The sequence below is a fragment of the Phytophthora infestans genome, genomic scaffold, assembly GCF_000142945.1.
Source record: "Phytophthora infestans T30-4 supercont1.105 genomic scaffold, whole genome shotgun sequence".
In the NCBI taxonomy this organism is placed as follows: Eukaryota; Oomycota; class Peronosporomycetes; order Peronosporales; family Peronosporaceae; genus Phytophthora; species Phytophthora infestans.
This window is the reverse complement of record NW_003303654.1, coordinates 101,371-117,113: the sequence shown is the minus strand read 5'-3', so window position 1 is coordinate 117,113 and position 15,743 is coordinate 101,371. Positions and strand designations below refer to the sequence as shown.

The window sequence follows — 15,743 nt, the reverse complement described above, 5'->3', positions numbered from 1 at the left end:
CCAGCGCCTCACTACTCTATTTGCTGTGAGCGTTCAAAATCGCAAGATCAGCAGCTGAACGTTTTGAGCTTCTCGCGTATTAATGCATTCTTCCCCCCCAGGCATCCGAGATGCTATAAACTCTTTTGAGCCACCTGAGGGGTTTGTCGTTCTTCCTCCACGACGAAATGAGAAGTCTATCATCTTTTCCTATGGTGTTCGCCTAATCAAAGCCCCGGAAAACCCGTCAACGGAAGCCGATGTTGCTTCGCCGGCTATTTGGATGTGCTTGGCCGGCGATGTTTGCCGTGAGAGTGCGGTATCATTCCCACTGTCCAGTGGCAAGACGTCAGCTGCCACAAAGCATTTGAAGAAAGCTCACGATGTAACCTCAGAGCGGACTGAAGCCAGCCAGGAGAAGCGACGATTTCGTGACGAAGAACTCGATCGTGTTCGTACCTCGCAGTTATTTCGCGACGACCCAGCACGGGTTTATGTTCTCATGGAAACGCTGCGTATAGTTAACAATAATCTTCCCTACCGCCTTGGAGAATACGACGAATCTATCTCGATTCGTGAGCTCGTCTTTAAGGATGGAATGCAAGCCATAATTAATGGGAAGATCGTCAGTCACTGTATCGTGGAGCTGTATGCATCAACTAAGAGGGCAATCGAGCTGATTTGGATTGCGGTTCGTATTGGAAGAGCTCCAATGCTCACAGTAGTAGGCGATTTTTGAACTTCGAAAGTACAAACTACAAAGTATCTCGGATTGCGGCTATATTTTATCGACGAGAGCTTTCAGCTGAAGTCGATACTCCTCGGAACACGTCACTTTAATCCACAGTACGGTGAGCGCAAAGGCGGTATCCGCGGCCCATTTCAGCGCTGGATCGGTGAAATTCTACGCGACTTTGGTCTGTCCCGTCGAGACTTGTTTGGCGCCACGTCAGATGCTGGATCCGACGTGAAATGGATGATGCAGGAGGGTCTAAAGCTAAACTGGCAATGGTGTATACCGCACATGACCAATGCGGCTACTAAGATTGCATGTGGTATGGTAGCGGACGCGTCCAAATCTAAAAACCCCGCCATGACAGATTTGACTCGCCGCATCGTCAAGACCGTCTACACAGTCAAGCATGTTGAAGTTATGGGTACACTTTTTGAAGAGCTTTGCGTCTTTGGAAAGAGTAAGCAATCCCCCCATCAGCTGCTGGACTATCGAGCACATCGATTTTTGGGCCTCACGCGTGTCATCAGACGAATTCTTAACCTATGGGAGCCTCTAGTGACGTGGTATGCTGAGAGACTTGACAAGGCGCGAAAGGAACGTGCCAGTCTTCCTGCCGGATTTCCATTGGAGCGGGATTATCAAAACCTCATTCAAATCCTGTCGATTTTACAACCTATAACGTCTATAAGCACTAAGGCCCAGGCTGAAAGTGCAAATCAAGTTGAGGTTCTATTGACTTTGTATAAGCTGCGGGTCACCGTCCTGGACAGTTCAAAAGCGCTTCGTGATTTTCGCTCTACTAAAGAGCGCCCAATGGCCTTCCGACCTGAGGATCTTACACTTCTAGCATCCAACACACGCACGCTTGTTCACGACGCTTTTCATAAGCGATTTTTCTCGCGCTACACGGACCGAAATTTTTTTATCAAGTGCTCATTTGTATTGGAGATGCAGCTCTTCCTGCACCCCAACTTTAAAGGTTTCGACGGGTTTCTCAAGCGGGTTATTCAGTTGTGAAATGCTGATTCGAGTGGCGTCGCCACAGCAGCAGGGGATCGACACTTCACCAAGATTAAAAAGACGATTTATGACAAGGTCCGGTCGATTATGGTGGCAGTGGCTGCCCCGGAGGAAGTACGGCCATCCCCACCAGTTGATGATCAGTCTCCGGCACCTTCAACGCTTTTCTCCGAGGACCTCATGAAGCTATTTGCCGATGTTATCGACACAGATCCAACCGAACCTGAGTCTACCCAAGATCTAAATTCTACTCGTATTGACGAAGAATTGGAGAGATGGGAAACAGCCCCTACCTCTCTCCAGATCAATGGCAGTCGCCCTGAGACCATACTAGAGTTCTGGAAACGTCAAGCAGAGTCTGGTACATACAAGTTTCTTCCACTCGTAGCACGGATTTTGTTCGCAATCCCTTCTTCTTCCGCTCAAATCGAACGCGACTTTGGAACAGCGGGGCAGCTGGTAACCCCGCAACGAGGCTCCATAGCACCTCATAATGTGGATATGTCGGCATTTCTAAACTGCAACAGGCAGTTCGTGGATGTGACGCAGTGTCCAAAGATTCACGTACGTGACATCGACAAGTTTATTCCGTCGAATGTCAAGGTGGGAATGGAGGAAGACGACGCAGAGGGTTGTGAGTTGCTGAGCGGGTACTTTTCAAGTGACAGTGAGGAAGATATTGAAGACACGGCGACGTAGACAACTGAATATTACATATAAGATTTAGCCATGTCATTATTACCCATTAGTATATCTTCTTGTCCTAATTTCCTCGTCTGTCTGAGCTTAGTGACTCGCATAATCAAACAAGAATTCTACAAGTTGCAATGACTCCTCTGCTCTCAATTTTTTCATTGTTTTTCTCTCTTCAGAGAGGCGATGCTCTTGGTTCGCTCTACGGGCTATCGTCTGGAGTGGAAGTCTTCGTGAGCTTGTTTTTGGTAGTGAACTGGGCTTCGTAGTATTGGTTTTTAGACCCCGAGACCTCGCCAACGCACGCGCAACAACCTTTTGTTGCTCGGATCGGCGAACAGATTGCAGATCGATACTTAATTTGATGTCTTGTTCGCAAGTCGGCTTAGGATACCGCATTAGTTTGTGTAGTTCCTGCGCATCTTCGGACAGCTTAGCCCGATTACTTCCATTTAGTTTGCCCATATGAACGTTGCTGATGTGCATCTCCTTCTCTTCATCAAGCGACATAGAAGCTACAACTATTGCTGGGGGCATCGAGGACGTGGCACGATCTATTGCGTTGTCTTCGCCACCTGATCGCTTATCTCGTACCGCGCTACTTCCATGCTGCGCAACAACTTGACTTTTGACGTCGATCACCTTAACAGTTTGCTGGGAAACGAATGCTCGAAGAAGTTCATCTACACGCAATAGAGCAGTAGCTACAGTCGTTTGCTTGTAATCTTCGAATGATTGCAATAGTTTCGCTTCTATTTTCTCGTGAGCTGCGTTTTCCTCTGCGTAGTGTCGTCGAACAATCGACTTGGCTTTCTTTTCCGCAGCAGTTTTTGTCTGCTCCATCACTGTTGTAGTATCCTTCTTAATAGCGTTAATCTGTTCTTCAACACCTTTTAGGATTTCCCGACATTGTGCTGCCACTGTGAGTCGGATTTCTGCACTCACTTGTTCTACATGAGCTTTTAGAACGTCCTGTACGCACTGCTCCATGCTGGCGTAAAGCTGTTCTTGAAGACGCTGGATTGTCTCCGTCATACGGACGTCAGCTACATGTGCTTGGTGTACAGCATGAGCTTCGACGGTAGCTCGTGCTTGGGCCTGAGCGACGTCGTTAGCTGCAGCAATTGCGGACTGTAGCTGTGTGTTTACGTGCTGCTCGATAGCAGTCGGGTCTATTTGAGTTGAGCGAATATTTTTCAGCCAGCGCCAGGGTTCTTTGTTCGGCTTCATCGCGTGCTTGTTGAACACGGGACTCGGTGTACTGCTGCTGCTGAGCTTGAAGCTGCTGGCTAGTGTGAAGCTGTAGCTGACACTCAGCGATATCTTGTGCTTGCGCTGATACGTGTGCAATCGCCATTTGTAGCCTGTGGTTGGATACGTTCGCGCGTGATTCTTCGTCATACACCACGAGGTCTTCACTGTTCGGGGACGCCATTACGAGAGAGGAATGCCAGCGACGTCTCCTCAGTAAAACGTTATGTGCAGTCATCTAAAACTTAGGAGGCATTGATCGCATTTTAACCAATGAAATAAATGCAGAAATCATCCAACCCAGAGGCAGAAAGTAGATATCAAGGAGATCAGGGAGTTTTTCGCTCCGATTAAGTTCGTCTCTCTCGGCTTAAATGCGAGAGAGAGGAGATTTAAAACCTTGAGAGATGATCTCTCGAGGTTTTTCATCTCCCTATTTTTGAAGGAGATCCGTCTCCGTCTCCTCTCCTTCTAGGCTTGGAAAACATTAAGTTTACTGTCAAATTATTTTTAAGCTTTAAAAAGCATTTTTAAAAAGCTACAAAAATCATTACCGAGTGAAAAAAGCTATAATAGCATCGGCCTGAAAACAAAGGTCCTTAGTAAGCTTGACACTGACAGCAAATTACATACTACTCGAAAACCTCCTCCAGCTCCAGTAACAATTCGATCCAGTACTCGTCATGAGCAGGTTGAATAGCGTTGCCGGGGCCAACGCCGTCCGACCAGAGACCCCCGGTGTTTAGAAATGGTGGGTACACAGTCTCCCCATATTTGCCGGCCCAGTCGAAATCGATTATCTTCAACTCGCTTTGTTCTTCCTCCCACAACAAATTTGACAGACGTAAATCGCCATGCACAAAATTCTTTTGCTGGAGAACCTCGCCAATTCGGCGTATTTTCGGCTCCAACACCTTCCTTGCTATGCCCTTTTCTTGAAGGATATCCATCAAAGGCACGCTGTTAAGCTTCTCCATCACGATAAATCTCCAACCATTTACCAAGACTTCGCAATGTAAAAGTGCCGGAGCTACACCAGCGTTCGCGCAATGGATATGCACCTCCTTTCCATAAGTTCGAGAAAACTTAACGATAATCGCGATACCAGATTCCGTCTCAGCCTCGAATGTTAAGTTGAGAATACGCTTCTTATAGGTGAACTTAGTAATAACGCCAGCGTTCATGTAGGATCTCCTGTACGGAAACTGAAGCTGATCCATCGGTGGCTTCAGTGTTTCCGAGTTGCTGCTGATTAGTGCGCTAAGCTCTTTAAAGGCAACCTTCAGTGAAGCACACATCCGCGCAAGACCTAATAGCAGATCATCGTTTTCGAATAGAAACAAAGGAAAACCTGCCGACAGCGGATCGCACACCAGCTTATCTGCCCCGACATTAACGACGCCGGATACACTCAGCAGTGTTCCCGAGAAGTCCAAAAGGAACGAAGGCACTTGACAGTCGACCGGGTCTGGAAGAGCGTGGATGTAGCAACCAATGTTGTGCATCGTCGGGAGATTTTCGCCTTTTCCTTTCTGAAACTTCACATTTATCAGTAACCTGGACTTGTAGCACGAACATCCATCCGATACTAAACTCGATCGGATCGGGACGTCAGGGAACAGATACTTGCTCAGTAACGAAAGAGCTTTTGACGCAAATTCGTCTTCGCTGTAGAATGGAGTCGACAGCTTGCTGCACAGTTCCAACACGAATGGTATGTCTGAGGAAGTCAGCTCAATCGATTTGCAGTTGGCATCAAAACGTGCAAACACTTCATTGAGCAGCACGACTGGGATCACAGGGGCTCCTTCTTCCCAAACGATTTGATGGCACTCTTCTTTTCTCTCGTCTTCTTTCGGGACAAGACTCACCGAGCTGAAGGAATTGCCATACAACGTTCTGCAGCTCCATGTCACCAAGGTGTTCGAGAGCAACATCTCTTTCATATCAGTGAGCTTCAGCCGCTTCGGCGAGGGCTCGGTACTCCGGGAAAATCTCATCAACATGGCTATTCGCTGAAACTCTTCGGACCCGAGTGAAAGCCATTGACTTCGAAGTAGTAATAGCAGCAGATGATATTAGTAGTAGTAGTTGCCGTTGCTGCTCTTGTAATAATATTAGTCGTTTTTAAATCAAAGTAATACATTAGTACTACTAGTTTTTCGAGCTCCCATAAAAAAACAGTAAAACGGATACTACAATGTAGTGTTGTCTACGTGTAGTAGAATCCAACAGTACTGTATCAAGCTACATGTTGTACTTCGTAATACAAGTGCAATTAGGTACTGTGCATCGTACTACTTTAGTACTACAATAGTGGATAGTTAGTAGTAATACGTTGTACAGTAGCTACCACCGAGTACTACAGTAAAAAAAAGCGTCAGCATTACCTGTATTGTTGATTCAACAAGCATGGCAATAGTGTATTAGAAGTCATTTCCTGCTCGCACTCGCTCTAGAACCTCTTCACCCTGATAATCGACTCTCCCTCGGTTCTTGCTGCTAGTACACGTTGCCAGATACATATCGCTTAGCTGTAGAGATCCTCCTCGTCCTCTTCGGCAGCAGCGTCGGCAGCACCACCGGCAACACCAGCATTGACGTTACGGCCAGGGAACGAAAAGTTGGCTAACGAAGTTCCACCCGCAGTCACATGCGAACGTGCTTGCTGTAGCGTCTGTGCGAAGGTCGAGTATTGAGCCAAGTCGCGGTCACTGACCGAGCGGCGCGCGTTGCGCACGGCCTCCTCGAAGTGGCGCGGCGTAATCTCAGGCACCGGGTCCTCCTCCTCGATATCTTCCATCTCGTCCCCAGCCTCGGCACGGAGGCGGTCGCGCTCCATGTCACGGGCAATACTCTCACGGATCGCCAGCTTGGCAGCACGCTGGCAGATCTCCGTCAGATCAGCGCCCGAGAACTTGTCCGTCTGCTGAGCCAAGAAGTTCAGGTCTACCTCCTTGGACACGGGACTTTTACGCAACACCGAGCGCAGAATGCTTAGACGCGACTCAAAGTCCGGCATGGGGATGAAAATAAGCTGATCCAGACGGCCAGGACGCATGAGAGCGGGGTCGATAATGTCGGGGCGGTTCGTGGCTCCGATAATGAACACGTTCTTCTTAGCACCCATACCGTCCATCTCTGTTAGAAGCTGGTTCATCACACGGTCGCCAGCGCCTCCAGCATCACCCGAGCTGCTGCCACGCTGCTGCGCGATCGAGTCTAGCTCATCAAAGAACAGCACACAGGGAGCAGCACCACGAGCCTTGTCGAACACCTCACGGACGTTAGCTTCGGACTCACCGAACCACATGGTCAATAGCTCCGGACCCTTAATGGAGATGAAGTTGGCTTGGCATTCGTTAGCCACAGCCTTAGCCAGCAGCGTTTTACCGCAACCAGGCGGACCATAAAAGAGAACACCCTTGGACGGACTGAGTCCGTACTTCTCAAACTTCTCCGGGTGTTCCACGGGGTACTGTACCAGCTCCAGCAGCTCGCGCTTGACACTCTCCAGTCCACCGATGTCCTTCCACGTGACTGTCGGCACCTCCACCGTCGTCTCACGTAGAGACGACGGGTTGGACACACCCAGCGCGTACTTGAAGTGGGCCTGAGTGACAGCCATAGCATCCAGGATCTCGGCGTCAATAGTCTCGTCCTCAATATCGATCACATCCATCTTCTCGCGGATACACTGCAGGGCCGCCTCCGTGCACAGCGCCGCCATATCGGCTCCCACAAAGCCCTGCGTATCACGAGCAATCATCTCCGGGTCCACATCGTCGTCCAGCTTCATGTTACGCGTGTGGATACGGAAGATCTCGAGACGTCCGTTCTCATCCGGGACGCCAATATCAATCTCACGGTCGAAGCGTCCAAAGCGACGCAAAGCAGGGTCCATACTGTTGGGACGGTTCGTTGCGCCGATCACCACGACACTGGCGCGTTGCTTCAGTCCGTCCATAAGCGTCAGCAACTGCGACACAATACGACGTTCCACTTCTCCATTGGTTTTCTCACGCTTCGGGGCGATCGAGTCGATCTCATCGATGAAGATAATAGCCGGGGCGTTCTTCTCGGCTTCTTCAAAGGCTTTACGCAGGTTACTTTCAGACTCTCCAGCCATCTTGGACATGATCTCGGGGCCATTGATCAGAAAAAAGAACGCGCCAGTCTCGTTGGCTACAGCACGAGCGATCAACGTCTTACCAGAGCCCGGAGGACCGTACAGCAGCACACCACGCGGAGGCTTGACACCCAGTGTTTTAAACAACGTCGGGTGACGCAGAGGCAGCTCAATCATCTCTCGAATCTGAGCCATCTGACGCCGACAGCCGCCGATATCATCGTATCCGACCTCGTCCATCTTCTCTTCGTCCTCACGACGCACTGGTTCGCCCTCACAGTGGATAATTGTGTCCGGAGCGACGATACAGTACGGAGCAGGCTCCGTCTCCACGACCTTAAACTCCACAGGGTGCATCGCTTGACGCACAAGGAAGAGATCACCCTTCTTGACGGGACGGTAGGCCTCTACGAAGTAGGGCTTAAGGTACACGTCGAACAAGTTGCCTGACACACCCTCGATCGTGTCGTCAATTGGTAGAACGTGGATGCGCTTGCCGTAGGGCACGTCGCCGCACGTGTGGATGCCCACGACGTCGCCCAGACGCACGCGCAGGTTCTTACGCACCACCTTGTTCATACGGACATTGTTGTCGTCAACTGTCTCGTCCTGCAACACCACACAGACAGTGTCGTGTCCCTTTTTGCCCTTAATAAGCACCGTGTCGCCGCGAAAGAGCTGTAGCTCCTCCATCTTCGCCATGCTCAAAGCAATGACCGAGTTGTCATCGTTTGTGGCCTCGTCAACCACCAGACGGTTCGGCGACCGCTTGCGGTCCATAATACCTGCCTTGAACTCTTCCTTCCTGCATGTATAGAGTAAGAAACATGGCTACATTTAGATGTCGAGCGATGTGACGTACTTGTCACCCATGTTCGGAGCTCTTTTTGTTGGTCGCTTGGGTATTGATCCAAATCAAACGCAGCTCTGGAGGAATAGAGCGAATACGTTAGTTATAAATTCATTAAGATCTTCCTGTCTTCCTCCGCTTCCGGAGATCTCCATACGCTCGAAACGGGATCATTGGGCAGGAAATGAAGCGTAGAAGACGACAGGCACGCTTGGGAGCAGATGTATCATACTGCAGCTTCGTAGTTGCAAAGGAAATTGACCCACCTTGAGGCTCGCGCTTGTGACTATTTGGAAATGGGAAGAAATTCCCCCCTTCGGAAGATACCCGTAAAGTGATGTGGTACACATTTCTTACTCCAGAATGTTCTGATGACGTGTCTTCAAAGTGTAACATTCATTCTGCGAGCATTGTTACGATGAAGTTTGATATTAATATCATGTAAGTTACGTGTATTACCTCGCAGTATATCAAAAAAACTTAAAATGCATTCCATCGTTCCAAGTTGTGATCAACTTGATCGCTCTTAGTCGCGGTGGTTGCTGCGGGGCTTGCTGCCACCGTTGTTCTTCTTCAGTAGCGCGACAAGGATGCGCACGAAAATGGACATTAGGTCTGCAACCCAAAGTAAATATGAGCACCTTCATACCGATCAAAACCCTGTTCAGAAAAAAACGTACCCATGAAAAGGGAGAGCGTATGCTTGAGCACGTCCTTGTCGCCCATGCTGGCCTGCTCGATGATCATCTGCGTGTCGAACACCACGTAGCCGCAGAACATGAAGAGCCCGCCGTACTGTAGCAACAATTAACAGCAAATACCATCAACAAATTAGCACACCAGTTACAGTAGTTCCAAATCCTTTTCCCAACTGCATCTGCGGGGTCGTACCAGGTTCAAGTTAAACAGGAACGTTGAGTACTTGAAGATGCTGAATACGCTCGTGAGGAACAGCACCGACAGTGCCGAGCTTAGGATGCCTCCCAGGTATAAGTAAGAGCGGCGAGTAGCTGCAGCATCAACACCAAACAAGTAAGTCTTCAAATCGCCATCAGCTCCAGCAATTCCACCCACCGATTAGCGCACTCCCCGTGAAGCACATGAACACCAGCGTCGTCAACAGCCTGCAATCACACAGCCACACCCAATTAGCCTCTAACTTCTACACCGCACTCATTTACGACAGCCTTACAGGGCCGAGACGAGAATGCTGGGGTCCACTTGGATAGCCACAGCGACGAGCGTTGACACAGTAAGACCCATGGCTGCCGATATCATCATGAGGATACCGAAACGTCTCTTGTAATTCTGCACGGGCTCCATGTATAGCCAGATCGAGCCCAGCGTCGACACCAGCGACGAGCCCATGAGCGCAAAGCGCTCGGGTCCAATTGCCAGAGTGACGGCCGCGCTGAGCATCGCAGAGAGCACACAGGCCGCCAGCGTCGCGTACACACGGACCAGATGCTGCTGCACGTCCTCCGTGATGCCACTGGTCTTCATCATCGTCGCCATGTTCCACTGCGGCGACGTACGCGCCCCGAACATGTTCATCCTGCTAAAAACTTCGCTTGTCTTCTTGTCTTTTCTTGTCATCGAGCCAGCGGTATTTACCGCTGGCTCGATGACGTAAACCACCCAGAATACCGGTTAAGACAGCTTCTGGTTTCCAAATAATTGTTGTTTTATTGCACAATTTAGTTAGCGCTACTTGTGTCGCGACTTGGGCCCTGCAGTCACGACAGTGCACCGCTGTTCGTTCAGTACGCACGGGACGACAAAAAATATCAACGTTGATGTTGCATTGGATGATAGCCCCTACCTGAGACTTCAGCGTACACAGCGGAGGCGTCTGCATAAGCAGCAGAAGCGCCTACGATTTTTTTGTTTCGCGCGGACGAAAATCCCTTCTTCAGCGCCACATTGGCCACGTTCTTGCGGGTCTTAATTTCCTGGTGGTATGTGGATCGGTTCGTGCTGCCTCCATTCGTGTGTCCCCCTTTCGACGCTTTGGATATGCCTCCAGAATAAATTGACCCTCCTCCAAAACTGCTTTCGCTGGTTTTGTTGTTGTTGACGTTCCTACTGCTAAAGGAATATTTGCGGGTTTTGACATGAGTGACGCCACCCATTCCTCTTCCACCCGCGACGTTGTTGATCGGCGGTAATTCGTCTTCGCTTGCATCGTGTGCATAGTCTTTTGTGTCGGTCAGAGCCTGTGGTCCATGTGATCTTCACAAAAACAACAGCAAAGTTAGCTCGGTGTATCCTCAGCAGGCATGCAAGCAAACTATAACTTACCCATTCTGGATTGACGGCAATGGTGTCTTATCATCTGAATTGTCGTTGCTTTTGCGTTGCTTGGAGGCCATAGAGAGTCCAACCGAAGGATGTTGTTGTGGTTGAATAACGTGTTGAGCTTGTTGCTGCTGCGCCCGTAAAGTAGCCTCTTCGAGATCGCGGATTTCCCGAAAATACTCATGCCGCAACGCTTCTCGTGCGTTCATGCGCTTACTCGGGTCGTATGCCAGCATTTTGTTCATAAGATCGATAGCCGCAGGAGATGCGTGCGGGATGAGCTTAGCAATATTGGCTCCTTCCTCTCTGGGGAAGTTAAAATCAACATGAGCAGCTCCCTTACGCCTAAAGATCTCGAGCACTTCCGACGATGGAGTGCCCAGAACTTTGTGTATACGGTGGATTTGGTCGAGTTCGTTGGAGCCAGGGAAGAGCGGGTAGAGCGATGTGATCTCGAAGAAAACACAACCGACACCCCAAATGTCCATTTCCGGCCCGTAGTAGCCATCAGTGAGCAAGCACTCGGGTGCGCGGTACCACCGCGTGGAGATGTATTCCGTGTATGGTTGCTTGGAGTAAATGCCTCGACAGGACCCAAAATCGGCCAGTTTGAGCTTGGTACTATCTTCTACCAAGATATTCTCGGGCTTAATATCGCGGTGGAAAATGCCTTTGTTATGCATGTGATCGAGCGACTTAACGAGTTGGTACATGAGCGATTGTACTAGGTCGGGCTTGAGATAGTGTCGTCTGCCGCGAATCATTTCGTACAGGTTGGCATCCATCAGCTCGAAGACCAGTGCTAGCCGACCCGATGGCTGGTCGTACAGTACTTCTTCCAGTTTGACGATATGCTGGTGAGGCGACAGCCTCCGTAGTGCCTGGATCTCACGTAGATTATTCACTTGGTCGATGCTCTCGAAGTGGTTCTTCATGCATTTGATGGCATGGAACTTGTTATCTTTGACGTTCTGGGCCTTAAGCACCTCGGAAAATGTGCCTTCCCCTTTCTTGGCCACTAACCGGTACTTTCGCATGGTTGCCTGCCGCGTCAAACCTTTGTAAGACCCACTGGAAGCTTGACGCTGACGCTGCTCACGCGAGCCTCTTCGAGACAGCAGCAAGCCAAAAACTGATGCAGCTCCATTTATATTTACCAACGGAGTGAGCGTTCCCTATTAATACATTAACACAACGGACGTTGTTACCTTGCTTCACTTCAAGGTGATGGCTTCAACAACCAACAATTTCCAACGAATATGAAATTGTCAACTATTGCGACCTCCTTATTGGATGAAAGACAAAGTCAATTCAAGTTTCAGCCAATGAAAAGCTTCCAAATTTGGCCACACAAAAAAACACTCTGTTACGTGTTTTACATTTCCTTCCACTCAAATCGCCAGCATGTCGGAGCTGTACGCGAACAAGGTGTGCCTGTCGCCCATGGTCCGCTCGGTAGGATCCTCTCCATTTTGCTACTCACAATGTCCAGTCCACTTTTAACCACATGTTATTCAGGGCACATTGCCGTTGCGCTTACTGTCGCTGCGCTATGGAGCCGATCTCGTGTACGGCGAGGAGATCATTGACAAGCGCATCATCTCGGCAGTTCGTGTGCCTAACGGTGCGACTAGCTATTTAAATAAGCTGGCAACTTATCATTAACTTTTCGCTCACTTGTATCAATTCTTCAGATGTCGTCAATGCAGTGGACTTCGTGAGTCGCAATGGCGACTCCGTCGTGTTCCGCACATGCTCGGAAGAGGCTGGAAAGGTGGTTTTCCAGATCGGAACCGCCGACGCAGTGCTTGCACTCAAGGCAGCGGAGGCAGTGTGAGTTTTGGCCTTGATCTCTCATATTTTGGAAGTGTCTAATTGCTGTTTCATGTGTATTACAGAGCCCGCGACGTGGCTGCTGTGGATATTAACATGGGCTGTCCTAAACACTTCTCCGTCCAAGGAGGTATGGGAGCAGCGCTACTGCGGAAGCCCGAAGTGGCTTGCGATGTAAGCAATTACTCACTCAGATATTTTTTTCTTGCATTTCTAACGAGCGTTCAACTATATTTGTTTATGAAGATTATGAAAACACTGCGTCGGAACCTGAACATCCCGGTGTCCTGCAAGATTCGACTGCTGCCAGAAATCCAAGACACGGTACGATTTACTGAATTTTATCTGACGAGCGTCACATACTAACTACTATCCCTTCCCAGGTCGATTTGGCTAGACGTCTCGAAGACGCTGGAGCCTGCGCAGTCGGTGTGCACATGCGGCAGACCCACGAGCGTCCTCACGACAAGGCCAGCTGGGACCGATTGGCGCCTGTTGTGTCGGCGCTGTCTGTTCCTGTACTTGCTAACGGCGATGTGTTCATGCACGAAGACATCAATAAACTTCGCAAACTTTCCGGTGCGTCTTCTTTCCTCATCGCTCGCGGCGCACTAGCGAACCCGTCGATTTTCCGGAAAGAAGGTCGCTTACCAATTGATCAAGTGGTGCGCGAGTACCTGAAGGCTGCTGCGGAGGTGGATAATGTGTTCCAGAACACCAAGTACAACGTGATGCGTATGATTCCGAGCTCATTGGAGGACGCGTACGCAAGCGGTAACAAGTACGGGTATGCAAAGGATGCTCACGTTGTTACCGTTCCGGACCTGGCTGCAACACGCAACGGCTTACAAATGTACTCGCTCTGGGATCTTCAGAACTACTATAACCAGTATCAGGATCAGTTCCGGGCGAAGGCGACGGCGTTGGAAAAGAGCAAGAATACGGAGGATCCGACCTCCGAGACACTGACAACTTTACCAGGCGCACATGATCGCTACGCCGAGAATACTGAACGAGAGGCCCCGAAAGCTCGAAACAATATCACTGGCAAGTCAGAGCTTTTCTGCGAGACCTGTAAGATTCAATTGTTGAGCGAGCAGGACGTAAAACTGCACTACAAAGGTCGAAAGCACAAGAATGTGCTGCGTCGACAGACTTCAGCGACTATTTCGAAGTTTGTGGCAAAAGCGCAGGTGGAGCAAAATCCTGCAACAGGTGAGAGCAGGAAGGTTGTGGCAGAGATCCGACAGCATGAAGGCGAGGACAAGCGGGATGTGAAACGTACCAAGCTAGAGGATACAACTGCAGTCGCAAACGACAGAGCCCTAAAATCCACCAGCTAGGTCGTTTTTAAGTATCAAGCATTAGATGAATCACGCGTTTTCCAGGTAAAGATTAAGTTCAGTGGGCAGCGGCTCGAATTGGGTTTCGGAACCTGCAACAGTGTTACCAAGGTCAAAACTTTGAATAACAACTGGGCGGGGTCGTGGGTGTTGCGCAGGACGCTATAAGCACGAAAACACGAGAATGCAAAACGAGTGGCGAATGAATCCTCGCCACACCTGTCGTGGATGTCTTAATCGCGTAGGATAGCACGCAACAAGCAATGATAAAATGGGCGTATTTTACGCTCGGTTGTAAAACAGAATAAACGACACGTGCATTGAGACTTCATGACAAAAGAGACTTGACACATCAATACGAATGAGATGGAACACAACATGGTCAGATCGCGCAGATTACTCGGAGCGTAGCTTGCGGTACTAAGACATCGCACCAGCATTCGCAGAGAAGATTTGATAAATGAAATAGAAGAGCTCGAGCGGAACGGCTTGACACTGAATATGCAGACTAGCACGTGCCTTCGTGTAGCCTGCCAACCAGGTGTGTCGACCAGCTGAGATTATCCTGGATATCACTTCAACCTTTGGCTTACATTTATCAGTATATTTAATTTTTGAAATTGAAGATGTCAAGGTAAATTTGTCGTATGGCAAACAGTACAGTCAAATAGCTCACCAGGTGGTTGTGTTGGTGGCAGCACGTTCACGAAGGATGATGGTGGTCTGTGCGACGCATCTGGAACTCTGCATTTCAACCGAAGCCGCTGGTCATCACGCCAAACACATGTAGCATCTTGATGTACACTTGTTGGTATCCAGCAAGCCCCAGGTCGATACCGCGAATCTATTTATTGATCCATTGCTTCCATCTACTTTGCGGTCGCATATTTTCCTGAACTTGTACGTCAACTACAAAAGCCTCGCCCTCTGAGCCCCGTCAATTCTTTGACAGACGCCGCGCAGTGAACCCCTCCTGAATCTCCTGCACCGTCTTGGCTGACGTTTCTGGTACAACCGTGTACACAAAAAGGGAAGACAGCAGAACTGTGCACATGAATGGCGTGAAGCTGAAGTTGACCAATCCAGCGGCGATGTAGGGATAACCCAGACCCACCGCGAGATTGCACAGCCAGCTACAACCCACACATATTGAGTTGCCCATTGCTCGAACGTCGTCCGGAAAGAGATCCGCCATAACCACCCACGCCAGCGACCCGAGACTCGAGCCGAATGTGGTGACGTAGCAGGCAGTGAATACGATGGCAAGCGCCGGCAAGCTAGCAACTAGGGACACAGTGATGCCAACCGCACTGATAAACATACCCGTTAATCCATACAAGATGAGTTTGCGATTGCCAAGGCGAGCTGCCAACACACCACAGAACATGGTCGGCAGTACGTTGACAAAGTTGACCGCAATGATTCCAATGCGGTTGTCCGATATGCCAGCCTGCTGGAAGAGGGAGGACGAGTAGAAGAAGACGGCGTTGATGCCTGTGAGTTGCTGAGCTCCAGCCACACCGATTGCTGTCAGTAGTTGTCGGATGAGATCGGGCGAGAACAGCTTGGCAACATTGCTCGTCTTGGTACAGGTAGAAGTTTTGCACTTTC

General features: G+C 49.6%; 5 protein-coding genes and 1 pseudogene across 5 annotated transcripts; 1 reads left to right on the top strand and 5 right to left on the bottom strand.

Annotated features, from left to right (window-relative positions):
• Positions 1 to 2,826: 2,826 nt before the first annotated feature.
• On the bottom strand, positions 2,827 to 3,829 carry PITG_19873 (uncharacterized protein; the record flags this gene model as incomplete). Its single annotated transcript, XM_002896087.1, has 2 exons — positions 2,827 to 2,850; positions 3,023 to 3,829. The coding sequence occupies 2 exons, from the start codon at positions 3,827 to 3,829 to the stop codon at positions 2,827 to 2,829; spliced, it is 831 nt and encodes a 276-aa protein (XP_002896133.1).
• A 518-nt stretch (positions 3,830 to 4,347) lies between these two features.
• PITG_19872 lies at positions 4,348 to 5,652 on the bottom strand (annotated as a pseudogene; the record flags this gene model as incomplete).
• A 425-nt stretch (positions 5,653 to 6,077) lies between these two features.
• Positions 6,078 to 8,943, bottom strand: PITG_19871 (cell division control protein 48; the record flags this gene model as incomplete). The annotated part of the gene is made up of 3 exons (XM_002896086.1): positions 6,078 to 8,613; positions 8,671 to 8,735; positions 8,925 to 8,943. 2 exons carry the CDS (start codon positions 8,679 to 8,681, stop codon positions 6,210 to 6,212), a joined length of 2,415 nt encoding a protein of 804 aa, XP_002896132.1.
• A 163-nt stretch (positions 8,944 to 9,106) lies between these two features.
• On the bottom strand, positions 9,107 to 10,235 carry PITG_19870 (bax inhibitor-like protein; the record flags this gene model as incomplete). The annotated part of the gene is made up of 5 exons (XM_002896085.1): positions 9,107 to 9,273; positions 9,339 to 9,453; positions 9,550 to 9,668; positions 9,733 to 9,782; positions 9,851 to 10,235. 5 exons carry the CDS (start codon positions 10,210 to 10,212, stop codon positions 9,185 to 9,187), a joined length of 735 nt encoding a protein of 244 aa, XP_002896131.1.
• A 210-nt stretch (positions 10,236 to 10,445) lies between these two features.
• Positions 10,446 to 11,993, bottom strand: PITG_19869 (serine/threonine protein kinase; the record flags this gene model as incomplete). The annotated part of the gene is made up of 2 exons (XM_002896084.1): positions 10,446 to 10,890; positions 10,960 to 11,993. The coding sequence occupies 2 exons, from the start codon at positions 11,991 to 11,993 to the stop codon at positions 10,446 to 10,448; spliced, it is 1,479 nt and encodes a 492-aa protein (XP_002896130.1).
• A 367-nt stretch (positions 11,994 to 12,360) lies between these two features.
• Positions 12,361 to 14,132, top strand: PITG_19868 (tRNA-dihydrouridine synthase, putative; the record flags this gene model as incomplete). The annotated part of the gene is made up of 6 exons (XM_002896083.1): positions 12,361 to 12,411; positions 12,475 to 12,580; positions 12,651 to 12,789; positions 12,855 to 12,963; positions 13,036 to 13,113; positions 13,173 to 14,132. The coding sequence occupies 6 exons, from the start codon at positions 12,361 to 12,363 to the stop codon at positions 14,130 to 14,132; spliced, it is 1,443 nt and encodes a 480-aa protein (XP_002896129.1).
• Between the last annotated feature and the right edge of the window lie 1,611 nt (positions 14,133 to 15,743).